At 59.3% G+C, this 27,542-nt stretch overlaps 4 protein-coding genes across 4 annotated transcripts; 2 read left to right on the forward strand and 2 right to left on the reverse strand.

Moving 5' to 3' along the window:
- Nucleotides 1–425: 425 nt before the first annotated feature.
- Nucleotides 426–13,720, forward strand: DRP2 (dystrophin related protein 2). Its single transcript, XM_082771123.1, has 23 exons — nucleotides 426–542; nucleotides 3,492–3,625; nucleotides 4,269–4,425; nucleotides 4,854–4,974; nucleotides 5,198–5,466; nucleotides 5,610–5,756; nucleotides 6,006–6,084; nucleotides 6,415–6,475; nucleotides 6,582–6,643; nucleotides 6,852–6,926; nucleotides 7,352–7,553; nucleotides 7,689–7,774; nucleotides 8,350–8,507; nucleotides 8,614–8,780; nucleotides 8,924–9,035; nucleotides 9,402–9,538; nucleotides 9,759–9,824; nucleotides 10,012–10,077; nucleotides 10,349–10,492; nucleotides 11,001–11,238; nucleotides 11,336–11,456; nucleotides 11,579–11,665; nucleotides 12,264–13,720. Exons 1-23 carry the CDS (start codon nucleotides 435–437, stop codon nucleotides 12,281–12,283), a joined length of 2,817 nt encoding a protein of 938 aa, XP_082627249.1. The 5' UTR covers nucleotides 426–434; the 3' UTR covers nucleotides 12,284–13,720.
- On the reverse strand, nucleotides 13,453–18,196 carry LOC309883205 (aryl-hydrocarbon-interacting protein-like 1; the record flags this gene model as incomplete). The annotated part of the gene is made up of 8 exons (XM_082771104.1): nucleotides 13,453–13,469; nucleotides 14,937–15,177; nucleotides 15,295–15,965; nucleotides 16,301–16,442; nucleotides 16,551–16,727; nucleotides 16,805–16,993; nucleotides 17,218–17,397; nucleotides 18,101–18,196. 8 exons carry the CDS (start codon nucleotides 18,194–18,196, stop codon nucleotides 13,453–13,455), a joined length of 1,713 nt encoding a protein of 570 aa, XP_082627230.1.
- Nucleotides 18,197–18,813: 617 nt separating this feature from the next.
- TAF7L (TATA-box binding protein associated factor 7 like) lies at nucleotides 18,814–23,842 on the reverse strand. The gene is made up of 11 exons (XM_082770695.1): nucleotides 23,730–23,842; nucleotides 23,423–23,501; nucleotides 23,165–23,298; nucleotides 22,664–22,790; nucleotides 22,381–22,439; nucleotides 21,291–21,363; nucleotides 20,776–20,892; nucleotides 20,229–20,417; nucleotides 20,031–20,143; nucleotides 19,701–19,760; nucleotides 18,814–19,158 (listed from the first exon to the last, which is right to left on the reverse strand). Exons 1-11 carry the CDS (start codon nucleotides 23,793–23,795, stop codon nucleotides 19,114–19,116), a joined length of 1,062 nt encoding a protein of 353 aa, XP_082626821.1. The 5' UTR covers nucleotides 23,796–23,842; the 3' UTR covers nucleotides 18,814–19,113.
- On the forward strand, nucleotides 23,833–27,402 carry LOC309883039 (magnesium transporter NIPA2-like). Its single transcript, XM_082770694.1, has 5 exons — nucleotides 23,833–24,053; nucleotides 24,551–24,607; nucleotides 25,335–25,425; nucleotides 25,558–25,718; nucleotides 26,210–27,402. Exons 1-5 carry the CDS (start codon nucleotides 23,906–23,908, stop codon nucleotides 26,839–26,841), a joined length of 1,089 nt encoding a protein of 362 aa, XP_082626820.1. The 5' UTR covers nucleotides 23,833–23,905; the 3' UTR covers nucleotides 26,842–27,402.
- Nucleotides 27,403–27,542: the final 140 nt, after the last annotated feature.

Here is a 27,542-nt window from a genome sequence, read left to right on the forward strand (position 1 = left end):
GTGCTAGAAAAATTTGTTTCCGAATATGAAAGGAAAAAATATTATGTTGGAAGATATTGCCTGTTGTTGGGATTTGTTTTTTTATGTCCAAACAGAAGTGGTTGTGACAGTGTCCAGAGTGCAACGAGAGGCTCTCTGCCCTCTGCTTTTAAACTCGGTGCATCCCCTGCCCTGCAGGAAACCCAGCCCTAAGGCGCAGCTGTGGGACACACGCACACGGGACGTTGTTACAGCAAATTGTAGAACTAGATGCAAAAAAGAGTTGGACTTGCATGAAAAGAGACGGCAGCATCGGTGCAAAGAACCGCATTTAGCCTCTGGGCTCTGCCGGGGGTGCGCGCTGAGGATGGGGAGGTGCTGACCCCAAACCTCTCCCGCTGCCTTTCAGGTGCTGGCGCCCGAGGCCGTCTCCATCCCCATGAGCATCGGCTCTGATGCAGCCCCTGGTGATGCAGGAATGGCCTTACGTCCTCCCACCATGTCCTGAGTGGCACGGCGCGGCCCCGGCGCGGCACAGCGGCGCTGCCCACCCGCTGCCTCAGGTAAGGTCTGCTCTGCTCGCCCTCCTCCTGCGGCTGTGCGGGGCTGGGGAGCACACCGGGACCTCGGCTCCTGCTGGGGGAAAGCTCTTAGCCTCAGCACCCCGTTGTCTGGCGCTTAATGAGGACGTTAGCTCTCCTCCAGCGCTCTGGCTGCAAAGCGTTTCCCGAAGTAGAGCACGGCAGGCAACCCGCAGAGCTGGGTTTCAGGATAAAGAACACGAGGCTGCCGCCCGCAGCTCTTGCTTATCTGGTCGGGTTTGCTTTTTTCCTGGAAACGTGGAGGAATGTCAGCTTTTGCTGAAAGGTTTGCGGCTAATCTTTCTGGTTGCGGAGCAGAGCTCAGAAGGAAGGCCTCGGTGAAAGCCAAGGCTGAGATGCTGCGAGGCAGAGGAGCCCGGCCTCCTTCTGGGCTGGTTTGCTCGAGGAACGGAGGGTGCTCACCTATCGGTTTCCCCCCCTCTTCCCTGGGTGTTTCTGCACAGGCTGCTCACCTACACGGGGCGGAGAGGGGAAGGCTCTGCACCCCTTGGTGCTGGGGGCTGGGGACGTGGAGGGGACGGGGTGGTGGGAGGGGAGGTTGGCACTGCCAGCCCTGGGGACACCAGCGGTCAGATGTGCAGGGAGGGAGAGGCAGGGAGACAGGGAGCTTTTCATTCCCTCCCGTAGGTGGAGGAGAGCATGGGAACAATGCTGGCCGGCAGCGCTGTGGGGGACACGGGGAGCCAGCCCGGAGCCTGCTGGCAAAAACAAACTCTTTGCACCCAGTCCGGACGGGCAGGAGAAGCCGTGCTGGCACCAAGGGCTGGGATGGGGTGAGGAGGGCACCTTGGGCTCCTTGGGGTCACGTCTCAAGGGCAGGTTTACCTTTAGGATAGCCAAAGCTTGCTGGGACCAGTCCCTAGGTAAAGCCCATCCCTGAGAGCCCACCCTGCAGGGCACCAGCGGGCGAGGGGCTCCGCAGCAGCGGCACCCCCGGGGTTAAGGCAGGTTGGAGGCCGCAGGAATGCCGCGGGACAAAGCTGGGATTGAGGCTGGGAGGAGGCACGGCCGCCCCCCTGCAGATTCCTGGGGGGTCAGTGCCGGGGACAGCCCCGAGCCCTGCTCACAGCAGCGTTTGCTGCCTGCCGGCCGGTGCTGCACAGCAGGCAGGAGGCGATGCCCGCTCCACCGGCTGCTCCGAGCAGCCCTGCTGCACCGAGGACAGGCGGAAAGGAGCCCGCGTGAGTGTCCTGGGCCCGAAAATAAACCTGCTGAGGGCAGAGGGGGTCAGATCCAGGCTGCCACCGCTGCAGCCCTGGGGACGGGGTGGGCAGGGGATGCTCGGGGGGAAGGTGCTGCTCTTGCTCCCTGCTCGCTCGCAGCGGGGCAGGTGTTCAATGCCTGGCCCGTGCTTGGCCACCATCCCTGGCTCGTCTGCAGGTGATAGTCTACGGGTTGTGGGCTTTTAGCATCGTCTTAAACTGGGCTGGGAAGGCTGTTCTGTGCTGAGCTCAATCCTCTCCTTGGCACCCCCAGGCACGGAGCGGGGAGCCGGGCGCTCCTGGGCAGTGCTGTGGGACTAACCTACTTGGGTGGCATGAGGAGCTGCACACGCAGACTGTGGGGTTTTATTTATTTTCTCCTAAGTGCGAGCAGCAGTTTTAGCTTGAGTGATTCATTATTCATGGCCCCGAGATTCCTGTGAACTCTGTGGGCGATGGTTTTCTCTGTTTTCCTGATGCTCCTGGAGCGGCAGGGTGTGTGGGGGGCAGAGAACAGCCTGCCGTTAGATGTTTTTAGATGAAGTAGACTTAGCAGCACTCGCTGAGCGTTTGACTCCTCCCTGGGAGCCAGCACGGGGTGGGCATCGTTCCGCTTGCACGGCCAAATTCTGGGTCTGGTTTCCTCCTGCCTGCTGCTCCCATGCGCCTGTCCTGGGGTGCTCGGGCAGCCCGTGGGCAGGCAGCGAGCTGCCTCTGCTCCTTCCCTTCCCCGGCAAAGGCTGCCTGTTGCATGTACTGTTTAGAAAGTGCTAATGCAGTTAATTACAGTTGATTAATCACCTGGGGATAATTACCCCAAATGAGCTCTAATATCAAAGTAGCATTAGAGTGAAACACTGCCTGTTCCTCAGCAGAGTGCATCCCACTTGGCATTACAATGTGTTTGTGCACCGGGCTGCTCTGCTGGAGAGGAGATCCCCGCTCGCTCACCAAGTCCTGTGTGCGATGCTCTCAGTCCTGCCAGTGTGTTGGGGTGGCCAGCAAGCACCATGCCTTCGCTGCCTCTGCAAGGGGGAAGAAGCGTGATGCGGCGCGAGAGGCTTAGGACAGGATTCCCCACCCACCAAGGGTTCATTCCTCAGTAATTAGCACGCATTTTTCCAGGCACCTGGGGGTGTCTGGCTCAGCTGCTGGCTGGGCAGGGCAGGGCTGGAGGTGCTCACACTGCACAGGGACCGGCTCAGGTTTGGCTGCCGGCTGCTCCCCAGCCCTTCAGAGCATCCTTCGTGGCACTGCTGGTTCCGGGGTGGTGCGGAGGAGAAGCAGCATCTGCGGGGATCAGCTCAAATCTGCGGTGCAGGCAGAGAATATAGCCTGGTGCTTCTGCAGGGGAGCAGGTGGCAGCCACAGAGCTGCGGGTGGCGTAGCAGAGGCTGGCAGGTCCCCTTGGTCACTAGGAATGGTGGAGCCTGCTGTGCCCACCTCTTCTCAAAGCGTGGAAGTGCCACCTTTACTCGCAGTGCTGCCGTAGCCGGCACTGTGCCCCTTCTCCAGCCATGGCCACGAGCTCCCCGGAGCAGCCAGCAGCCCCCTGCACAGCGGTGCAGCACGCAGAGAGCTGAAAAGTCAGGGATGGTGATGGCAGAGGGGATGGGTGCCCCCTGGCACGGTGATGGCAGAGGGGACGGTGCAGGCAGGCGGGTGCCTGAGCGCTGCCAGCGTTTCAGCTCTGTCTGTTTCTGCCCAGGTTAAAGGCTCTCAGGATGGTGCGGGACCTTCGTGTGTAAGCCCCCGGGCTCCCAGCAGTGTTGCTGGGCCCCAGAACCCCCTGGAGATGAATCTTTGTTGGAACGAGATCAAAAAGAAATCCCACAGCCTTCGGTAAGAGTCCCTGCCCGGGGCAAGCTCCTGGCCTGCCAGCCTCATGGGCCGCGCGTGCTTGTTGGAGGTGGCTGAGCTCGTCCCTGCGTTACCCACAGCGACCCTGGCTTTGTCTCCTCTTCTGCACGGACTTCTGAGCCTTCTCCATGCACTGCATCCTCCCTATGCCCACCCCTCTCTTCCTTCTCCCCCTCCCATCCTCATCCCTGCTCACTGCTGCCTTCTCCATCCTCCCCGCTGCCACCTCCATGTCTCACCTCTTTTCCCCCCACCTCCATGCTTGCCCTTTTGCTGGGAGCCCTCTCCAGCTGAGCAGAGGAATGGGCTCTCCAGACCCTCAGAGGTCGCAGCTGCAGCGGTGGCAGCATGACGGAGAGCTTAACTGGGGCATGTTAATTGTCTCTTGCCTCAACGCTGGCTGCTGGAAGCCGCCCAGCCACGCAGACACGGAGCCAAGCCCCCCGTGCACAGCCCAGACCGACCTGGGTGCACGCAGAGTGGCTCCATCCCTGCTGCTGGCCGCGAGCTTTGGGATGTTTGTGGCACTCCCTCTGCCCGGCACCTCCCTGCCTGCATCTGGGATGGCTGCGGGTTCCCCTGGTTCCCCCTGAGCACCCCCGTGCTGTCCCCGCTCTCGTGCCAGGGCTCGGCTGGAGGCCTTCTCCGACCACAGCGGGAAGCTGCAGGTGCCCCTGCAGGAGATCATCGACTGGCTGGGGCAGAAGGATGAGGAGCTGTCGGCGCAGCTGCCCCTGCGCGGGGACGTCCTGCTGGTGCAGCAGGAGAAGGAGACGCACGCGGTACGTTCCCTCATTCCCCTGCACCCTGCTTACGGTTGCTGTCCCTCGTCCTCACCAGCACCAGCCGCTTCCTGGAGCACAAAGCGCTGACCCAGCAGGCAGCACCACAGAGGCTGCAGCTGGTGGAGCAGGAGAGGGCACCCCAACCCCAAACCCAACCCCAACCGGCTGTGAATGGGCTTTGGGGCACCCTGCTGCTCCCCTCCTCGTTCCCCCTGCACTGCAGAAATGTTTCTCTGCTAACTCCTCTCTGCGTTTCCAGCGAGGGCTGGGTACTTTCCTCTGGCAGCGTTTCCCTGATGTCACTGTGGGTGGTTCGTTTGGGCACTGGATGCGTAAATCACGGCAGCCCTCGGCGAAAGGGCAGCAGGACGTAATTCTCCAGCCCAGCCTGTCGTCTCCTCTCTGTGCTCTGCTCTCCTCTCCAGGCTTTCATGGAAGAAGTGAAGTCCCGGGGGCCGTATATTTACTCTGTCCTGGAGTCAGCACAGGCTTTCCTTTCCCAGCATCCGTTTGAGGAACTGGAAGAGCCAACTTCAGAAAGCAAAGGTCTGTTGAGTTCCCTCTTCAATTCTCCCTTCCTTGTCCTCCCATGGCTCCTCCTGGGCTGGTTTGGGGGGGATGGAGCAGGCGGCTGGTGTGGCACAGCAGTGCTCGGCCTCTTGCCGTAACACACCAGGTTGTGCCCAGCCCTTGGGAAGAAGATGGGACCAGCACAGAGCTGTGCTTCTGCCCCAGGCTCTCATTTCTGCTCTTTGCTTTGCCTTCGCAGATGTTTCTCCCCGGCACCGCATCCAGAACATCAGCCGCTTCGTCTGGAAGCAGGCGAATGTGGCCAGCGAGCTGTGGGAGAAGCTGACGGCCCGCTGCGTGGACCAGCACCGGCACATCGAGCGGACGCTGGAGCAGCTGCTGGAGATCAAAGGGGCCATGGAGGAGCTCAGCACCACGCTGGACCAGGCTGAAAGCGTGCGTGAGACCTGGGAGCCCATCGGGGACCTCTTCATCGACTCCTTGCCAGAGCACATCCAGTCCACCAAGGTACTTGTGGCTCCCAGCTTCGGGGACGGGCACAGCCCACCCGAAACTGTAGCAGAGGGATCACAGCTGGGCACCGACACCTTTCTTGTTCCTTCTCCTCCTCCCCCTGCCCTGTGCCTGCTCCCCTGGGCACGGGGCTGCAGCTCTTCAAGGACGAGCTCTCTCCCATGAAGGACGGGGTGAAAGTGGTCAATGACCTGGCACACCAGCTCGCCATCTCGGACGTCCACCTCTCCATGGAGAACTCCCGCACCCTGGAGCACATCAACACGCGCTGGAAGCAGCTGCAGGTGGGGAAGGGTCAGGGCCCTGCAAACACCCCGCAGGGAAGGGGGTGAAGGGGAAGAGCTGAGCCTCGGGGACGATTTATTAAGGCTTGGCCAGGCAGGAGCCGTCTGGGCAATGCAAATCCAAGGGAGGGAGCAGACCTGGGTGGCTGGGGCACCTCCAAGTCCATCCACAGGCCTTCCTGAAGGGGGCTGCGATCCGAAATGCTCAATGGAAATGCTGCCACTGCGTTCTGCTGTCCCCTCCTGCAGGCCTCCATCAATGAACGCCTGAAGCAGCTCCAGGATGCCCACCGGGACTTCGGGCCGGGCTCGCAGCACTTCCTCTCCTGTACGTGACGGGTGCCCCCGTCGGCGCTGCCTGCGGGCTGCCTGCCCTCCCACAGGCTGGGGCAGTGCCCGTGGTGGTGCACGACGCTCAGGGACTGCAGCTGCGATGCTTGCAGCAGCAGCTGGGTGGCCCTGGGACAGTGCCAGCCTCGGGGACAGGGTGGGCAAGGCAGGGAAAGGCAGCCCCCCAGCTGCGGGGTTTGTTGGCCCCGGTGTCCCTGCAGCACTGCTCCTTCATTTGAGAGCAGTGGAAGCATTTCCAGCTGCCTGTGGCGAGGGAAAATTGCTGAGGGACACCGGGGGCTTCTGACCTCTGCTCCTCTCCTTGCAGCCTCGGTCCAGGTGCCCTGGGAGCGAGCCATCTCCCCCAACAAAGTGCCCTACTACATCAAGTGAGTGTGCTGCCCCGCACGGACGGGGCTCGGGCCTGCCCGACGGTGGGCACGCGGCTGGAAGGGATTTCCCAGCCTGACGCCAGGTTTCCTTCCCTCCTCCCAGCCACCAGGCCCAGACAACGTGCTGGGACCACCCCAAGATGACGGAGCTGTACCAGACGCTGGGTGAGGAGGCTGCCACAAAACCTCTTTTTGGGGTGCAGCGTGAGATGCCCCCAGCCCCAAAAGGGGCCTCTCTGTGCTTTCCCCCCAAAGGGTCCAAACCCCAGATGGGTGCTGCGTGCGGCCAGGCCTGTGCTGGGGGCAGCAGCTGCTTCCTGCCCTGCAGATAAGGGTGTTCAGCTGCGGTTTTCTTCTCCTTCTGTTCTTGCAGCGGATTTGAACAACATCAAGTTCTCGGCGTACCGGACGGCGATGAAGCTGCGGCGGGTGCAGAAAGCCCTGCGATGTGAGTGTGGGAAGCACGGCCCTCCCGCTGGGGCTCCCTGGGTAGAGGCATTAAGCGAACACGGCCTTTCATCAGCACATCAGAGGCAGGAGCCCACCGGGGAAGCGCTGAGCCCGTGGCTGAAAAGCAGCAAATTCACTGCCTCTGGGTTAGGGTGGAACTGCTGCAGGGCAGGTGTGAGTCAAAGCCATCAGAGACCAAAGGGACAAAGCAGAGTTACAAACCTTGGAGCAGCCAGGAGGTCACCCGGCAGCAACGGGAGAGGCTGGAGGAGCTGTGAGAGAGACCTAGAGCAGAAAGCAGGCGGGTTGGCAGGGGCAGGAGGGGATCCACTGCTTCCAGAGACAAAGGGGAGCTGAAAACCCAGCTTCAGGGCTAGGGAGGGATGCTGCGGAGCCGTGTGCAGGTATCTGCTTTCCTCCCAGTGGACATGGTGACCCTGGCCACGGCCCTGGAGATCTTCAACGAGCACGACCTGCAGCCCAGCGACCGGGCGATGGACGTGGTGGAGGTGATCCACTGCCTGACCGCCCTGTACGAGCGGCTGGAGGAGGAGCGGGGCATCCTGGTGAACGTGCCGCTCTGCGTCGACATGAGCCTCAACTGGCTGCTCAACGTCTTCGACAGGTACCAGCCCCACGGCACCGTGCTCGGGGGAAAGCCTCGGTGCCCCAGCTGCTCAGGATGGGGTGGCTGGTGCCAGCTTGCCTTGCTGACCCCCCACCAAATAAAACCACCCCTGTGCCATATCTCGCCTTGCAGCGGCCGCAGCGGGAAGATGAGGGCCCTCTCCTTCAAGACGGGCATTGCATGTCTGTGCGGGACGGAGGTCAAGGAGAAATTCCAGTGTGAGTCCCCCGCACGGAGCGACCTGGGGAAGGCGGGAGTGCTTTCGTTTCCCAGCTTTGCCCTCCTTTGCCCAGCAGGATCGGAGAAGCAGCTTTCGTGTGGTGACTAATCTGCTCGCATCTCCACCCCTTCCTCCCTCCCCCAGCCCACGCCGCCTGAATTAGAAGGCATTTTGGCAGTGACTGCTGCTGCGGGGGTCCTGCTTGCATGGCACTGCCAGGGGCGGGGTGGCGAAGGCAAAGGGGCAGCAGCTGCTTGGTGCTTCTCCAGGAAAGCCCTGGGGGGGTGTGGCGGGGCAGTCGGGGTCAGACAAATTAAAGGAAGCCCCTTTTGCTGTGTTTTAAGCCACAGAGTGCTGGGGGCTGGGGTGCTGATCACCCAGGGATTAAATAAGAGTGCTGTTACCATAACCTCTGGCTCGGGAAGGCTCTAAACTGCTGCTTTGGGGAGCTGGAAGGATGCCGGTGATGGTTATTTAACCTCATCTCAGTGTTTTTCCCCCGGTTTAAGCTGCCTCCTGTGCAGGCACCAGCCGTGTGTCTGATGGGCTGTCTCCCTGTCTGTCCCACCGCAGACCTCTTCAGCCAAGTGGCAAATGCTGGGGGTCTGTGTGACCAGCGGCACCTGGGCGTCCTGCTCCACGAGGCCATCCAGGTCCCGCGGCAGCTCGGGGAGGTGGCAGCCTTCGGGGGCAGCAACGTGGAGCCCAGCATCCGCAGCTGCTTCCGATTCGTGAGTACCGTGGTGGCCCCTCCGTGGCTATGTGCAGCAAAGAACAAGCGTCCCGAGGCGGTGGGGTCCTGCTCTGAACCTCTCCTCCTGTCCCTCCCCGTCCCAGAGCCACGGCAAGTCTGCCATCGAGGCGTCCCAGTTCCTGGAGTGGGCCAACCTGGAGCCGCAGTCCATGGTGTGGCTGGCCGTGCTGCACCGCGTCACCATGGCCGAGCAGGTGAAGCACCAGACCAAGTGCTCCGTCTGCCGGCAGTGCCCCATCAAGGGCTTCAGGTAGGGGACGCGGGGACTTCAGCCGCCAGCACTGTGGGGTCAGCGGGGCGCGAGAGCCACACAAACCTCTCCGTCCCCTGCGCTCCGAGACACGGCAGCTCTGCCGACTCTCCCTTCTCCCTCTGGCCTCCCACTCTCTGCAGGTATCGGAGCCTGAAGCAGTTCAATGTGGATATCTGCCAGACCTGCTTCCTCACCGGGCGAGCCAGCAAGGGCAACAAGCTGCACTACCCCATCATGGAGTACTACACCCCGGTACGGGGCCGGGCGGCGCTTGGCTATCGAGGGCAGTGGCCTCGCGGTGCTGGGGCTGCCCCAGGGTGGCTGCTTTGCGTGTGTTTGTTCCCCTCTGTGTGCTGGGGGCTGTCGGTGTCCCTGCTGGGGGCTGTCGGTGTCCCTGCTGCTCTGGGGCTCGTGGTCAGCAGGATGTGGCATCCATAGCATGCCCAGCCTGGCTCGTGCTGGTGGAGCAGCCGTGTGCCCCCCTCGCTCCCCCACTTGTCTCTGCTGATGGAGGGCTTGTGCCCGGCCTGAAGGGAGCTTCACAGGTCCCAGGAGGCCAGCCTGTGATCCCCCACTCTGCCCACCACTAGGGCAATGGTTCTTTCTCTCTCTCCGCAGACCACCTCCAGCGAGAACATGCGGGACTTTGCCACCACGCTGAAGAACAAGTTTCGCTCCAAGCAGTACTTCAGCAAGCACCCGCAGAGGGGCTACCTGCCCGTCCAGTCTGTGCTGGAGGCTGACTTCTCCGAGACGTGAGTGCCCCGACCCTGCCCGAGATGTGGGCTCCCCAGCTGGAAGCAGCACCCCCGGGGATGCTGCCTGGAGGCAGCTTGCTCAGGGCTGACAGCACCGAGTCTTTGGAGGAGCAGATTTCAGCCTCCCTGACAGCCTGGGGTGGGCAGGACAGCCCCTCCAAGCCCTGGTTTTGGGTGAGGACTGCAATCCTTGCTGACCAGTGTGCGTCTCTTGCAGCCCAGCCTCCTCCCCGATGCTGCCGCACGCTGACACCCACTCCCGGATCGAGCACTTTGCCAGCAGGTAGCGGCACCGGGCACTGCTGTGGGATGTGGGGCAGAGGGGTCTGGGGACGGGTGCTTCCCAGCACACTGCATGGCTGCCACGGGGTCTTGCAGAGAGGTCTTGCAGGGCTGCTGCATTTAGGGTGCGCTGAGCAGACATTCAAGGAGCCTTTGAACGTGTCTAAAGCCAGCTCTCTTTCCTCCAGGCTTGCAGAGATGGAAAACCAGAACTGTTCCTTCTTCAGCGACAGCCTGTCCCCCGATGACAGCCTGTGAGTTCTGCCTCCTTCCCCTGCTTCTCTGCAGCCAGGTTCCTGTGGCTCCCTCCCCACCTACCCATGGCATCCCTGCTCCCCCTCCCAGCCCTTGGAGCCTGAGGCTCCTGGGCACAGCTACGTGGGGTGCTGGAGCCACCTCTGAGCTCCACGACCTGGAGCAGCCGTGGGGAACTCCCACACAAAACCACCTCCCTCCAGCCCTGAGGGCCCAGCAATCCCCATCCTGACATTTCTCCCTGTTTTTTTCCTCCACCTGCTGCAACAGGGATGAGGACCAGTACCTGCTGCGCCACTCCAGCCCCATCACCGACCGAGAGCCCGCAGGCAGCCAGCAGGTCCCAGGAAGCCTGCCCATGGACGACAAGGGGGAGCTGGAGCGCATCCTGGCGCACCTGGAGGATGAAAACAGGTGGGCAGCACTGAAAGCGAGGGCTTGAGTCGAAGGGAAGAGGCTGGAGAAACCTGGCTGAGAGCCAGGGTGGAGCCTGCTTTGGGGGCTGAGCCCTGAAGCCCACATGGGAGCACTGGGCTCAGTGCTTGCCAAGGAAGGGAGAAGGCTCCGTTCCCCAGAATCCTTATCCCTATCCCCAAAACATGTTCCCCAGAACCCCTCTTGAGCTGGTGAGGCCAGGGCGCGGCTGCCTGTCTCCTCCCTGAGCTCCTGTGGAATGGTGGAGGTGCTGTCTGAGCACAGCACAGGGTTTTTCTCTCCCTGCCTTACTCCCAGCCTGTTAGGAAGCAGCCGTGTGCCTTTTGTCCTCCACCCAAACGAGGAGGAGCTGCAGGCAGGCCACCCCGCGGTGCAGGGACAGTCAGGAGCTGCTCCTCGAGCTTCTCCCGTGGCAAAGCCTCCGCTGGAGCTTTGTCTCTGAGTCTCCAGAAAGGAGACGGTGGTGCTGACCTGGGCTGTCCCGCAGGATCCTGCAGGGAGAGCTGAGGCGTTTGAAATGGCAGCACGACGAGGCCGTGGAGTCCCCGACCTTGGCTACGGGCTCCCCCGAGCTGGTGCCAGACCCCCGCAACGAGGAGCTCCTGGCGGAAGCGCGCATCCTCCGGCAGCACAAGAGCCGCCTGGAGACCCGCATGCAGATCCTGGAGGACCACAACAAGCAGCTGGAGTCCCAGCTGCACCGGCTCAGAGAGCTGCTGCTGCAGGTACGGAGCAAATAACAAGGGAGGGGGGTCAGGAAGGGGTGGCCAGAGGGTGCAGGACAAGGACAGGGGACCGTGACAAGCCCCCCTCTCTCTCCAGCCACCGGCAGAGTCAGATGGCAACGGCTCAGCAGCATCTTCCCTGGCTTCATCCCCGCACCAGTCCGAAGGCAGCCAGGCAAAGGAGAAGGAGCACGACACCCCCGACACCGAAACTGCAGGTGAGGGAGGGTCAGATGGGGGCTGAGCTCCGGGATGGCAGCTCTGGGAGGCCGCCTGTCCCCCCGGTCCCCAGTTTAGCCGGGTGCATGCGCCGCTCACCCCAGCCCTGTGCCCGCTGCAGATGAGGTGGAGGCCAAGACGCAAGAGGTCAGCGTGTGCCTGGAGGACATCATGGAGAAGCTGCGGAGCGCCTTCCCCAGCTCTCGAGGTACTCGAGCGAAATCCCCCTCTCTGGCCTCCTACTGCTCCCTCAGATGAGGTTTCCCGGCGGAGCCCTGCCCCGATCCCTCCCTCCCCGCGACGGCTGATCCCCCCCGCCACCCATGGCCAGGAGCACGGCGGCTGCAGGCACTGGTGAGGATGAGGAGGAGCTCTCCTACCTGCAAGGACAGGCGGCCAGAGCTGCGCAGAGGACAGAGCAGCTCGGTCCTGGATGAGCTCCCTGCTGCGAAGACAGACTGATGGCAGCGAGGCTGCAGCCACCGCCGTGAGCCCCCTCTGCCCATCTCCGGAGAGGTGGAGGCCCCGCTCACCCGGCAGAGCAGCAGCAGTGGTGTGAGCTCTCCTGGCTGCTTGTGGATGGCTCATCCCACATGGATGGTGACCAGGGATGCTCTGTGACTGCGTGCTCAGTGCCATCCCTCACACGTGTGCGCCCAGGGCGCTGTCACCTGGTGCTAGCTCTACCCCAGGCTCTAGCCCTCTCCCACCCAGCCCCTCGCCCGCTTTCTGCCACCCCTGAGCAGTCCCCTTCTAACCAGCTGGCCCCAGGCGCTGTTCTGCTGACCTCTCCGTCTCTCTTCCAGGTATGACCTCCCTTATCTAACACCTCCCGTGAGCCAGAGGCTTTTCCTAACCAGCTGCCTGGCTGCTTCCCCTCCTCCTCCTCTCCCCGCCGTGCTCCCCGTGCCGCGGCAGGCTCCCTCGCTCAGGCAGGACGCTTGCCAGCTCCAGGAGATCTCAGGGGAACATTGGCCAGGTGGGAGCGGGGCTGCGGGCTCCCCGGGGGCCGGCTGGGTTGCTCAGCTGCAGCATCCAGGCTTGGACTCGTTGGACTGCACGGAAAGGCTCGGAAGAAAGAGCTGAAGTGGTGGAAGCTGCGTGTGTCCCCTGGCACCCACGGGGCGCAGAGCTCAGCATCCCGCTCCTCTCCAGTTCTGCCCGGGGTCCTCCAGGTCGGTGGGCACTGAAATGTTTCTGCAGCCACCAAAAGGCCTCCTGGGGTGTAAAGGAACTCCTTCTGACAGCACCCAGCTGCCCGCCTTATGGTTTGGACGCTGCTGCCTGCGGGGCACGCGCTGCCGGGGGGAGAGGCTGCCAGGTTGGTGGGGTCGGGGCGAGTCCACACCAGAGCTTCAGCCCAGCTGGTAGCCTTATCCTGAGAGGATCTTTATAACAGAGCCTTATCGTTTAATTTGCATATATTTCTATATATTATATATATATTCTGTACTGAAATACTCTCACGGACTCACGCCATTAAACCCTAACACGAAGTGTAGTTGCACTTCCCTTCCAGCCCAGCCCGGCTCCCTCTCCTGCGGGATCCTTCCCCGCGCTGCCCTGGATCCAGGGCTGCTGGCGGTGGCTCCGGGTCCCTCAGGCTCCCTCGGGCTGGCTGTCTCAGGCTGCGTTACGTCGAGAAAGCTGCGGAGTCAGGTGCTGAGGATGCCCCGGGGCACGAGAAGGGCTGGCACAGCCCCACTGCTGCTCCGGGGTGGCGGAGAGAGGAGATGCCCACACCGCTGGGCACAGCAGGGTGCAGGGAACGCTGTGTCTGTGTGTCCCGAGCTGCAGGGACAGGGCTGTTGGCTGTGTGCTGGTGAGCTCTTTGGGGAGGCTGGGACCAGGGAGATGTTTGCCACGATGGCAGCGGTGCCCGTATCACGGAGTGCTAAATGTGCTTGGTGCCAGGGCCCCGTGCTGGTGTGTGGGGTGCCGTCCCTGCCGTCCTGGTGGCATTAGGGAGGGGACGCTGTCCTGAGTGGGTAAATGCTACAGGATCATGGTGACTGCATGAGATTAGGGGTTCCCCCAGGAAGAAAAAGGCAGGATTGGGGCAAATTGGTGCAGGTCCTCGCTGCGGGGAGTGGCAGTGGCTGAGCTGTGTGCCCGGGGAGCCCGGGGAAGGCTGGGGCTGTGCTGGGAGGCGGCCGGGAGGGGAGCCGGCTGGCTGATGCTCTGGTAACCATGTACTGCGGTGCTGCTGCCCTGGCTGCTTCTCTCCACCTCTGCTCTGGAAAGAGAATAAATTGGTATTTATACTGGGACCCCCGTGGGTGCGCTGGTCTCTTCTTTCCGTGCTCTTTTCCTGTTGGCCATCCTGCGGCAGGTTGCTGCCACCTCTTGCTGTGGGGACGAGGACATTCCCCGTGGTGTTGCCCTGGGTGCAGCTGCATGCCCTGACCATCCTCTGCATTCATCCTCTTCCAGCAAGGCTGCTCAGGTCCGTGTGGCAGCTAGGAGGAAGCTGGCTGTGCAGCGACAGGCCCTCTGCCTTGTCAGGGAGCTCCTGCAGCCTGGAGAGGAGCGGATGGCAGCAGGATGCCCTGCAGGCAGGCCTCTCCCTCCCCTTTTTCATGTTGCAGCCCCTCTCGGTGGTGCTCCATCACACCTGCTGCCCGTGCTCTCCGTGTCTGTGCTGCAGCAAGGGCCCAGCCCTGGCAGGCAGTGAAAGACTGATGTGTGCAGGGCTGGGCTGTGGCAGGGAGTGCTGGGGCAGCTCTCAGCCCAAAGCTGTGACACCTGAAAGGGGAAATCCAGCCCCTGTGCCTCCCCATCCCAAGGGCAGGGCCAACACCGCGTCCCCATCCCGGTGCTGTGGGCTCCAGGGCAGGGCAGGAGCTGCAGGCTGCAATCAGGGATGCCAGGCACGTCCAGGAACGGATCCAGCACATGGTGCCAGGGAAGAGCTTTTATTTCTCAGCCAGCAGAGCTCAGCGTGGCCCGGCTGGGAGCCGCTGGAGCCGGTGAGGCGAGAAAGGGGAGGCAGCAGGAGCACTGCACAGCGGGGCTGCCAGGCCTGGTGGCGGCAGGGCGAGGACAGCATCGTTCCCGTGTCACTGCCCAGGCCCCAGCTGCTGGGAGCCGGGGCCCTGGGGCTTGTCCTGAGGGCACTGCAGCCCCTCTGCCCTCCAGGCTGTGCCCCCACACGGGCAGCCCTGCACCCTGTTCCCCATCCAGCCCTGCTCAGGGCTGCCCGTGCCCCAATGTGGTGGCCCTGAGCTCCCTGCTCTCTCTGCACTGCCCCAGGGGTGCCCCAGCCCCTTCCCCAGCTGATGTGGGGCAGGGAGGCACTTCTGCCCCCCCTGCCAGCTCCTGGTCTGCCCCCGAGGGCCCAGCGTAAAGCATTTCCCCAGCAGTGATGGCTGGGGGGGAGCCGTCTCTGCCTGCTCGGTGCCCCCCACAGCTCCCCTGTCCCTGCTCCTCCTGGGATGTTCCCTGGTCCAGAAATGTGGGCCCCAGCTCTGGAGCTCTGCCTGGCTCGTCCCCAGCCATGCTTCCTGCACCAATTTGCTCTGCCCCACCAGCTCCCTGCTCCAGCCCTTGTACCAGCCCTGCTTCCTCTGCTGCCCCCTGATGCCCCACAGAGAGCTTTTCCAGCTCTGCTGCTGGGTTCTCTTCCTCTTCCACTTCCTCCTCCTCTTCTTCCTCCCCCTCTTCTACTTTTTCTTCTTCCTCCTCCATTGTCTCATTCTCCCCTTCTTCCTTCTCTTCCACTGTCCCTTTCTCCCCTTCTTCTTCCTCCTCCACAACCACCTCTTTCTCTTCCTCCTCCACCACAACTACCTTCTTTTCCACTGTCTCTTTCTCCCTTTCTTCCTCCTCCTCCTCCACCACCACCACCTCTTCTACTGTCCCTTTCTCCCCTTCTTCCTCCACCACCACCACCTTCTCTTCCACTGCCTCTTTCTCCCCTTCTTCCTCCTCCACCACCACCTCCTCCTCCTCTTCCACTGTCCCCTTGCCTTCCTCCTCCTCCTCTTCTTCCTCCGCTGTCTCCTCGTCTTCCTCTCCTGTCCCCCTCCCTGCCCCACAGCTCCCTGGCTCTGCCCTGCAGGTGCCCAGGTTTTCTTCCTCTCCCTGCCCCATTCCATCCCTCACCTCCGCAGGCTCCCCCGGGGCCGTGTCTCCTCCTGGTGCTTCTTCTTCATGCCCGTCCCCGTGGTTCCCTTGCTCTCCTTCATCAGCCCCTGATGGCCCCACTCCTGTGCCCTGCTCCCCTCCCCGTGTCTCCAGGACCCCGACCTCCTCCTGCCTCCCGCTGCCCTCTGCAGCCCCTTTGCCGGCCCTGGGCCCCTGGGGCTGCTGGAAGAGCCCCTGGTAGCGCTTGCGATCCTCCACGTGCTTCTTCCTCATCCTCTCCCCCAGCTGCTTCAGCTCCTTCTTCACGGCGGCTGCCATGGCGGGGTCGAGGTGGGCCACCCGCAGAAAGTCCTCCCGCGCCTCCCGCTCGTTCCACACGGCAGCGTGGGCCTTGGCCCGCTTGAAATACGCCTTGGCGTTGTCTGTGGGAGAGGACAGCCCCCACCGGGGTGCTGCAGCTGCAGCCGGAGCCCAGCGGGTACCATCAGGTACAGGGGGCTGGGTATGTGGTACTGCGGTGGGCAAGGGACTCGAGGGACATGGGGTGGGTGCCGCTGTGGGATGGGGGACCAGGGGACACGGGGTGCAGGTGTCATCGTGGGCAGGGGGAAACCAGGGATGTGGGCAATGCTATAGGCAGGGGCAGCTGGGACACGGGTGGGCAGGGGGATCCAGGTGACGGTGACACAGGGACGTGGGATGAGCAGCACTGTGGAGGGCAGGGTGCCCACTGTGTGTGGGAGGCAGGGCACGGTACCTTTGTGCTTCTGGAGGAGCTCGGTCGTGTGCTCCAGCACCTCGTAGTACTCGCCCAGCTCCAGCTGGCACTGGCAGTAGTTGAGCACCAGCGGCGTGACCAGGCTCTCCAGCTTCAGCCAGCCCTCCTCCCACGGCTTCTCCTGCCCCACAGAGCGGGGGGATCACGGCTGTGGCCACCCCCTCAGGGCACCCAGCGCCCATGGAGGAACCCCAGCAGGGATGGCAGGAGGTGGCCGGGCTCCTCTCACCTTAGCCTGCAGGTTCCTGAGGCAGATGACGGCCTCCTGGTACTTCTCCGCCGCCTGCCGAAACTCCTTGCGGAGCACGAGGCGGTTGCCCTCGCTGTGCAGCACGGGCACGGCGGCCAGCTTCTCCTCCTTGCTCATGGCCCAGGTGTCGCGCTTGTATGCTGAGGGCTCCTCCACCTGCATGGGCAGCGGGTCCTGAGCCGGCTGTCCCGGCCCTCCCCAGGCCATCAGCCATCCCCGCCATCCCCCCTTACCCGGAACAGCTCCATGATGAAGATGAGGGGCTGCGGCGTCCGCTGCAGCTCGTCCAGGTCGTCGTAGCCCGTGCTGTGGTAGTCGAACATGTTGCCCATGCCGCAGCGGTGCTTCTGCCCTTCCAGGGGGTCCCGGCCCTCCGCGATCCGCCGCATGCCCTTGGACACCAGGGCATACATGCCGGTGTGCTGCAAGGGGAGCGCCCTGCTCAGCCACAGGGGGCCAGCCTGCACCCCCTCCTCTGGGGCAGCCCCCAGGGTGCCACAGCTGCGTGACACCACGAAGGGGACAGCCAGCAGCTCGTCCCGCACCCCTGCGCTTGCACCAGACCATGTTTGGGGGGGGCATGGGGTTGTACTACATCTCTTCTCCCTGCGGGATGCGGGTGGGGCCTGCAGAGCCCCTCACTCACGATGGCATCGCACCAGAACTCCGCCACCTCCCCGGCCCTCATGGAGCTGAGCAGCGTCTCCCAGATCTCCATCTTGAACATCTTGCCCACGATGATCTCCATGGGGATGCCGGCCTCCCGGCTGTCATCGATCACCGTCCGCTCAAAGTTGTCCTTCAGCGTCTGGAAGTGGAAGGTGATCTGCCCCGGAGAAAGAGCAGTGTCCAGGGCACGAACGTGTGGTCAGAGCCCTCAGTCCTCTCGCCAACCCCAAACCCCCTTTGCCACGGGGCCAGGACATGGGGATGAGCCCGCTCCCAGCAAGGTGCGGGCTGGGTTGGCAGCTCTCCATCTGCAGCAGGGAGACTGTGCCTCCTGCCAGCTCGTCTTAGACAGAAAGCAGATGGCGGAGCGTCTTAACGCCCATCGCTGCTATATCTGGCTGCTCTCTTTGAAAACCCCTTTATAGCCCAGGACAGAGAGCACTCCCATGTGAGGGCCTCGTGGTACCCACACCGATCTGTCCATAGCTGTGGTCTAGGGACCCCAGAAACTCCATGGTGCTCCCCATTGGCACCTCCACTCATGTTTGACATGTCAGGAAAGGGAGGAGGATTTCCAGCAACCCAGCACAGCTGCTGAGCTGTGCTTTGAAGAGCAGAGGGAAGAGGCAGGGAACAGCACTGACGTCAGGTGAATGCAGCAGGCAATGTGGCTGCCTGTGCCCAAAGCAGCCCCACCTGCACCCACCTCATGAGGGATCTGCTGGGGATGGGATCTCCCTGTAGCCTGGAGCACGGCTCACGAGCAGAGAACCTAATCCTCAGGTAATGGGCAGGGAGGGAGGTGGCAGACCCATTCCCCTCTCTCTCGGGGTTCTGGGGTAACTACCACCACAATTTACCTTGCTCCCATCCTGGAATTTCGGCAGCTCCCCTTGGCCTCCGTGCAGGATCTTCTTTTTGACCCCTTCCACGTTCAGCAGGTACGTTTCCTCCATGGCTGCTCCTGCCAGCCCTCAGGAGCGGGTCATGCGCTCATACACAAGCACATACTCCAGCCTTTCCTCAGCTCGGTGTTGTCCTCAGGACATCTACCTCTCTGGACTATATGGACACACATATCATCTCCCAGGGCTGCTGCTCACCTTTTGCCTTCCGTGCCAGGTGCCCCCAAGCCGTGGCAGCACTTGGAAGCCCTTTCCCCTTCTTTTGCTCCTCAGGTTCTGAGACAGGCTCCCCCCGTGGCACACCCCTGCTGAAGCCCGTGATGCCTTTCTGTTGTGTTCTGCCAGCTGCTGACTGGAACTGCCTTTCTAATCCTCTTCCCACCCTGCCAGGTTAATCTGAGATTTGCCTGCCTAGCCTGTGAGGAATTAAAGAAGCTCCCTAATCAGGAGAGCCTCGTTCTTTCCGCAGCCTGGGAGCGTGCGGGGTCCCCTTCTCACGCAATATCCCTTTGACCCAGCCATGCCAGGAGCATTTCAGCGGAAGGAGCCCAGTTACACTGGCATGAGTTGACAAGAGGCAGCGCTACCCTGTCCCCTGGAGAACGTGGAGGAACAGAACAGGGCTGGAAACAGAACATGGAGAACATAGACGGAACAATACACGGAGGAAACAGAAGAGGGTACTTTATTGAGCCTGGTTTGCAGACACAAGCATTTCCCAAACACAGGGACAAGTTCCCACCAGGCCACAGCCCATCAAGTCCAAGACTCAATGAGATGCAGAGAGCTGGCCCAGGGAGAACCAATTCCCTCAGGGAGAGTGGTCCCAAATATTTACAGTAAATCCCAGTGGTTTCATTGCTCTCACAGGCATAGTCTAATTCTTTTCTCAAACATCAGCATGGGGATGAACACTTCCAGCCCTGCTCATATGCACAAAGACCTGCTGCTCAGGCCGGGCCCGCTTCTCACTTCTCCATGAGGGACTCCAGCTGCTCCTGCAGAGACGTCATCTGGGAAGAGGGAGTAAGGTGTCACAGTAAGGCACAGCTGGGACTGCATTTCAAGCCCAAGCACTTCTGAGTGGCTGCGGATCTTCCACCTACACTAGTGGCTGCTTTGCCTACACACCGCAGGGAGCTGTGCCAGGGCAATGTGGGCCTGCTTTCAAGAGCTAGATTGGCAAACAGCTGCCTTGCAGCCACCTCTGGGGCAGAACTGAGCACTGCCCTCACTGTGAAGCAACAGAGGGAATCTGGGAGTGGGAACTTCCTGCCCTGGTACCTGGCTGAAACTCCACAGAGCTGCCCAGGAAAATCTGCCAAGAACCCATAGCTGCTACCCTTCTTATATGTGGGTGCCAGTGGTTTTTCATGTCACGTTTTACCCCCGACAGGGATGAGGTACAGCTCACACCTGACCTGTAACACTGGGCTTTGAAGCAGGTGGCACGGTACAATATTCAGAACTTTGTCAGAGGCCAGCCCTAGAACTGTCCTTAACAACTAAGCCTTGTGCCCCAGTCCTTTGTCCTCCACTGTGGGAGCTTACTCACCTGCTGCTTCTCTCGCTCCTCCTGCTGCTTGAATTCATCCAGCACAGCTTGGAGTCGGGTCTGCAGAGACAAACACACCAGACAACAATTACCAGTACATTCTCAGTTAATAGCTGCCAGTACAGTATGTCAAATGGTGCAGCAAACTCCGAACTGCACTGACTCTTATCTCCTGCAGTTTCACCTCCACAGGGAAATGCTGGAGAATATGGTCACACCAAATTTATTTTTAACCCAGCATGCAAAGACGTGGATTTTCCAGGGCAGCAGCTGAATCTGCTGGATCTAATGGCAAGCCAGTTCTAAGCACAAGACTAGAAGAGCTCTCACCTTGAGGGCTAGATTCTCGACTTTCATGATAAGATCTTCCTGGCGCTTCCTCCTGTCCTGGGTCTCCTGGAGTTTACTCTTCAGGTTGTCGATCTGTTTCTGGATCCCCATGACTGGAAGAGAGAGTGAGCTGAGACCTACAGCAGCAGCAGAGGTTTTTACCCCTGTGATTTTGCAGCATTCTGCCACCCAATTCACCTATCTGGTTGGACCCCTCGTTCTCCTGCTGCTGCCCATCAGACTCATTCAGCTTGTCCTGCAGCTGCCTCTCCAAGTCCTCCTCGGTGTCCATAATGTTCAGGTCTTCATCATCGTGATGATCCCGCTCATCTTCATCCTCACTGCTGCTGCTGATGTCATTAAATATCTCCCGCAGCTCGTCATGTTCTGAAGGGTGCAAAAGGGAAGAGGAAAACCACATGTGATGAACCACCCAGCACCCTGTGCCCACCAGGGAGGGACCTGTGAATACAGGGTGCCTGTCTCAACACTGCCCTCTCTCCTTCAGACACTGCCACCCCAACTTGCTGCAGCATGTGCAGTATCTTCTTTGCAGCTGGGATCTTTTTGCTATGGCAAACGGGTTCCCGTTTCAGCACTGTGACACACTGGCCCCTATTTACACCCAAGCCAACGCTGTTCAGCCTCCATTTGGGGAATCTCTGGTTAGGGCTTACCCCGCAGAGAACAGGCCCACCTGATTACTCAGGAGCTAGAAAGAAGGAAAAAACCTTCCCCACCGTACCCGAGGATCCGTGGCCTTGCTTATGTCCCGACATCCCTGGGGAGGAGATGTCCAGGCTCGTGAGTGAACCATGGTTGTCTACTTCTTTTGTTTCATCTTCAGCAATGACTTCCCAGCCTGACAGTAGGAACAGATGAGTCAAGGGAAAAAGAGGAGCATGAAAGGTGCAGTACAACAACAGGAAGGTAAAAACTGCAGGAGATCACTGCCCCCTCTGATAAGTACAGCCTTGAAGGTATGGATATCAACGACAAACCACCCCACACCCCTTTTTTGAAGACCAGCCCTTTACTGTTACTTACATTCCTGTTTACCATGAAGAAACAATAAGCTTTGAAGAAGGCAAAAATAAAGCTCTAAAACTTTAGTGTCTCTCACGTGCTTATCTCCCAACCTCTCACACCCCCACGTGCAGCTGAGCTCACCTCTCCTCTCCACAACCCCCAGATCATGCATACTGCCTCGTTCCCAATTTGAGCTTTTTTTTTTTTTTTTTTTTTCTCTTAAAAGGATACGGACACTGACAGCTTCAGCATCTGTGCTCAGGAGACGCTTCACCTCTTTCTCCACATCAGGAGACTCAATGTACTGCGACAGAGAGGGGAGAGAGAACAGACAACCTGTTAGATGACTTGCACGGGTGAGCTCCCATCCTCAATCTCTGCATAGAGCCCTATCTCAAGCATCTCTTCTCTTATTCTTTCTGCTTGGTCTTTGCTCATGCTCCGCCCAAAAAGTAATTTATGCACCTCCAGAAAGCGATCCGTCTTTTTCTGCACAGAGCTCCCTGGTGGTTTCTATGCTCTCGCTTTTCTACCACTCTGGCACCCATCAATAGTGCTCATGAAATAGGACTTTCTTTCTGTGTACTGAAAGCGCTCAAGGTGTCATTCACTGATGGATGGTCAATTGAAATCTTTCCCATCTCACGCAAAAGGAGGTTTCATTTTTCACTTTTAAATTAGCCATGGATCTTAAGGCAGTGACATCTAATCTCTCCTGTGGGCTATGAGACCGTTTGAAATAATTTGTCTCCCAAATGTCATGCAAAATATCACTCCACCGTGTTCTCAGAAACTGCAAAGCAGAGAAGAACAGATCCTCCCCGCCTCACGGTGCTGCATCTCCCCAACACCTTTCCTGGCTTAAGCATTTCCACAGAGACAGAGCCTCTGAGCTCCATCTGTTGTCACTCCCCCAGCTGAAATAACAGTTATTCTATTTGTAGTGTTGCTTGTTGGGGATGTGAGCAGGCCATGCAGAGAGAGATTTCAGCTGGGAAAGCAGGAACGAGTGGTCTCATTTCCACACGACCCTTTCTCTTCTGTGAGCAGGAAGAGATGCGCTACAACAAAGCAACCACAAGAACAGAGTCCAGCAGTTCTCAGTATAGATCACGTTCCCACCATTTTGAAAAACATGGAAGAAGCTCTCGTGGAAGTGTTTAAAGCTACTAGCCTCCCTTCTCCCCCACCTCTGGCAAGGAAACATGTAAAGCTTTGTTAAGACACCCTGTTTTCAGGACTGATAGTTACAGCTCTAATGTCCCTGCCTTCTGATCCCTTTGTTCCTGCATCTCCACAGTGTGAGGGAGAAACAACTCACCTTCTTCTTAGCTGTCTTCCGGAATCGTCTCTTTCGTACATTTTTCAGGGGAAGAGTAACTGTGACAGAGGAAACAGATTGCATGTGTCAGGCAGATGGCCTAATGGGGGAGCTGGGTCTGCCAAACCCAACCTGCCAAGGGGGAGAAGTTCCCTCCAGGAACACAGAGAGCACTAAAAGCAGAGCAACAACACAGCCAGGACACGGCAGCGGTGAGTGCCCTGCACAGCTGTGGGGACACTGGGGTGGTGGGATGGAGGGGGCTGGCAGAGCCTCTACTCACTGCCATGGTTCCAGATGAATTTCTTCTCTCTGTCCTTGTCTTTTTTCTTGTTTGCCTTGGGGTCAGTGCTCACAGTTTGCTCTTCCAAAGGGGGGTAGAGATCACCATCCACGGTGCAAACGAGCATCTGAAATCCCCACATAATCACAAAGGTTGCTTATTGCAATGCAGGAACAAGAGGCTGTGAAAGCTTTTCTGGTAAATGGACAGTGACTGCCTACTGCATGCAGCTAGCCAGGGGGATTCACAGGTATGGGGTATCAGAAATATGATGTCTGACACCCAGCTCAGTTTGTATCTAAACACACAACAAATTCTATGCTTCAAAAGAGGGATTTCCAACCACCAAGCAGAAGTAGGGAAATTTAAGCTGCCGATATCACAACACAGAAATTGGCCACGTTATACCAGGTGCCAGGCTGCCAAAGCGTACGAGGGTTTTCCTGGAGAGGGGGGGCGAGCAAAGGAGCTGCTGGGGCAGACAAGAAGAACAGCCCATACCTGGCAGATATCTGCTGTCTTATAGAAGGTCTTCTTATCGATGGTTTTTAAGCTTTCGATGATGCAGGGCAGATCCACCAGCTTGGCTGCCAGCGGCACCCGGTCAACGCGGACGATCCCATGGCGCCCATCGGCTGCGGGAAGAGACGGGGCAGGTCAGTGCTGCAGAGGAGCCTGCCCGGCTGCTGCCAAACAGCCAGAACAGGCCACACACGAGTCCTGCGGACAATCAGCAGGGTTTTAGGGGTGCACGCTCACCGTGCAGCTCGATGGTCAGCCTGTCCTTCAGGTTGACGCTCCCGGACTGCACCGCTCTGCGCACGGTGGAGGCGTACTCCTGGGGAGGGGGGACACGGTCACAACAGGCCCACCCCAGCTTCACACCCAAATATCACCCCGGGGTGGAAAACCCTCTTCGAAAACCCCTCTCAACCTGCAACCCGCCCTCCGAGCACCCTGCACGGAGCACTCCTGAGGGGAGCGGGGCTGCACAGGGTGGCGGCCACCCCTCCTGCTCCCCCCACCGGCCCCCCCAAACCCCTTCTCCCGACCCCCGAGCCCCCACCGGCGGCAGCCTGAGCACGAACTGGCTCTCCAGCTCGTGGGGGGCGTCGTCCTTGCTCTTGCTCATCCTCGCTGCCCGGCCCGGGGCCGTACGGAAGGGGCCGGCCCGGTGCAGCCGCCGCCGGCTCCCCGCTCCCCGCGGCCCCGCCGCTGCGTTCCGCCCGCTGCCGGGCCGCCATGGGGGGGGGGGAGGCGGCGGGCGGCCGGCCCGGCTTCTACCTGGGGCTGGGGCTCGCCCTGGCCTCCAGCGCCTTCATCGGAGGCAGCTTCGTGCTGAAGAAGAAGGGGCTGCTCCGCCTGGGCCGCCGCGGCCAAGCCAGGGCAGGTACCGGCGGCAGGGAGCGGGGGGAGACCCGGGGGGAACCGGGGGAGAGACCCGGGGGGAGCCCTCGGGGGGCGCCGGGCCCGGCCCGCTCGGTTTGGGGTCGCCCGAGGCAAACCCGGGATGGTTTCGGTCGGTTCTGGGTCAAGGGGTGAGAGCACAGCGCGTTTTATCCCTGGTGTGGTTTTTGGCTCAAAAAGTGGAATTTCTCCCAGCCAAAAAGTGGCAAAAAGCGGTAAAAAGCGGTGTTTCTGTGCCTGCTCGCGTGTTTCCTGGAGCTGCCGAGAAGCAGGGATAAGGTCTTTGGTACACAAACCTGTTCCTGCTGTCATGCCACGTCTGGGGCAGGCCAACTTGCAACAAGGCCAGCAGGACCCAGGGAGCCTCACGCTTAAAGCCTACCAGGCAGCTCCCACCCGCTTCTCAGAGGCATTTCTGGCAGCGTAACAGAGCCTTTTTCTGTGGTTTCACCTGAATTTTCCCATTAATTTCTCCCCCAGGGCAAGGAGGACACGCGTACCTGCGAGAGTGGCTGTGGTGGGCTGGGCTGCTGTGCAGTAAGTACATGTAGCTGCTCTCGAACTGCAGCAGGATGCTTCAGGATGTGTTTGTCGCTTCACAATGTGTTTCCAGTTGCTTTCACGCTTTATTATGGTGATGGTTGTTGTTTAACGGCTGGATTTTTGTCTCTGGGGATGTTGCTGATCTAATCGCAACTCTGCAATATTCTGAAGTTTTGTGCATCGCCAGGCTCCTCTGCCATGTAGGAATTGAGGAACTGGTCTGACTGGGTCGGGTTAAGTGCTTCTGAAATGGCCTGCCCGGACACCACAGTCAGATAACGCCGTGTCCAGCAGGGAGGGTGTACAGCACTTTCAGAGGTTCTACTGTACATTTTTCAAATGTGACATTAGTAAGTGATTGTACTCAATTTACCCTGTAAAAAGCTGTAAAGCCTGTTCTAGGAGAAAAGATTAACTTAGAAATATGTCTAAACTCCTCTCGGCTTTAAGAAAACATAAATATTTTTATGTTGTTGCTGCTTAACTAGATAGCCACGTGGGACTAAGGATAACCACGTGTAACCACAAGCCTTCTCTTTCCAAGAAGGAAAGGCTTCTGCTTCTTCTTGCTGACACTGTCCTCTCCTGGTTGCACAACATACCTCAGAGAAACATGGGACACTTAGGTGGTGATCAAGGCTCTCATCTCACTGCACTCAAGCTAGTGTTGTGCTGAATTGCTCCTCGCTTTGATGCTTACCTGTCAGAGTTTCTCTTGCAGTGGGAGTTGGAGAAGCAGCAAATTTTGCCGCCTATGCCTTTGCCCCTGCAACGCTGGTAACTCCGCTGGGTGCTCTAAGTGTCCTTGTTAGGTAAGCGACCTCAGAAATATACCTTATCTTCCACCCTAAATGGTGGAAGCAGTTGCTCTGCTTTCCTCTGTCCCATCCCTCAGATACTCCATACCTTGGCTCATATATATTTTTTTTATTATTATTTTCCAGTGCAGTTCTCTCTTCCACCTTCCTGAATGAGCAGCTGAATGTTCACGGCAAGATTGGCTGCCTCCTAAGTATTCTGGGCTCCACGGTGATGGTAATCCATGCTCCCCAGGAAGAAGAGGTTTCCAGCCTGGAGTCAATGGCAGAGAAGCTGAAAGATCCAGGTACTTAAATAAAAGGGGCTCTGTCAACTTCAGGCTTGGAAATGACAGTAGAAGGTAGGATACAGCTTGGATAGGACTGAACTCCTCTGAAGCAGTGCTTTCTTCCTTATCCCACCACAACCTGCTGAGTTCAGCTAGTGCTTCCCAACCTTTCTGCTGCCCTCCTGCAGAGCTCTGCCCCCTCTTCTTCATGGGCATCAGGCCCCCACCTCTAATACTATAGACCCTGGTTGTGCCACAGACATCTGTATCCCTCTGACAGGCAGACTTGTGGGGCAGTGATCAGCACTGTAAAGAACTGCTCATGTCGGCAGCTTTTCTCAGGCTGGAGACCCCCTCTGCTTCCCAGCCCAGGTCCCTACAGCTAAAAAGAGGGACCGACGGGGCAGTTGCCTGCCTGTCCTCCGTCCCTACTTGCTGTTTAGTTATGTCTGTCACTGGTGCTACTGTTCTCCATTCTGACAGAGCCCTTAATTCTCCTTTCTCCAAAGGATTTATTGTGTTTGCTGTGTGTGTCCTGGTGAGCTCCCTTCTGCTTATCTTTGTGGCTGGACCCCGTTACGGACGGAGCAACGTCCTGGTTTATGTCTTGGTCTGCTCCGCCATCGGCTCGCTTTCTGTATCCTGTGTCAAAGGCTTGGGGATTGCCCTGAAAGAACTGTTTGCCGGGAAGCCCGTCCTGAAAGAACCACTGGGCTGGGTGCTCCTGGTGTGCCTGGTGCTCTGCATCAGCGTCCAGATCAACTACCTGAACAAAGCCCTGGACATCTTCAACACGTCCGTGGTCACACCCATTTACTACGTGCTGTTCACCACAGCGGTCATGACTTGTTCTGCCATCCTCTTCAAGGAGTGGCAGCACATGGTGCTAGACAACATCATCGGCACCATCAGCGGCTTCCTCACCATCGTGTCCGGCATCTTCCTCCTGCACGCCTTCAGGGACGTGCCCTTCAGCCCCGACCTCCTGCCCCTCTTCCTGCAGCAAGGCAGGGCAGACTTGCGCACGTCGTGGAGGAGCGCAGACAGGCATCAGTCCTGCCAGCACCAGCCTCTTCTGCCCTCCGAGGACAAAGACTCTCAGAGTGTAGAAGAGGAAGAGGAGGAAGGTGAAAGCGTGTGAGGAAGCCTCTGAAGTGCTGGCTTTCTGCTCTCACCAGCGAGCAGCTCCTCTGGGCAAGGGTGAACTCGCTGCATCAGATGCTGCTAGTTATTGTGCTTGTGGGAGTCAGCAGTGACCTTCTACCTGCCTGGGGCACATGATCAGTGACTTCTCACTGCTGGGAGGCTGATGGGGACAGCAGCCTCCTGCAGCTACAGACACAAGCTCTGGGAACAGCCCCACTGTCAGGATCTAGTGCCTCTTACCTGCTCTTTTATACGAAGAATCAATCTGCCCTGGTCAGGGCACAGGCTTTGATTGTGCAGAGGTCTGCAGCACTAGCACAGTGCTGACCCTTACTGAATGCAAAGGCCACATGATAGGGGAGGCCTCTGAGCATTTTTTTTAAAGAATACTTAGAAGATTAACAGTTACAAAGTAATCTAACATGGTGCTAAGATTACATAGGGCCAGACAGCTGTCTTCTCTCCAAAGGTGAGGTAGCCAGAGTACTAATTCAAAAATTCTTCCGTAAAAGGACTCGTTCTGCTCACTCTGCTAGAATTTATTTACAGATTCACATCCAAGAACAGAATACAGCCAAAACTGGAAAACTTCAACGGTGCTGCCATGTGCTGCTGTGGCGCTTACAGGGGGAGCAACCTCTTTGTGCAATGTCTGTTGTGCAGGTTGATGAAGCACCTGCTTACAGTATTAAAAAC

Source organism: Aythya marila (genome assembly GCF_965140915.1).
Source record: "Aythya marila genome assembly, chromosome: 13".
Lineage (NCBI taxonomy): Eukaryota > Metazoa > Chordata > Aves > Anseriformes > Anatidae > Aythya > Aythya marila.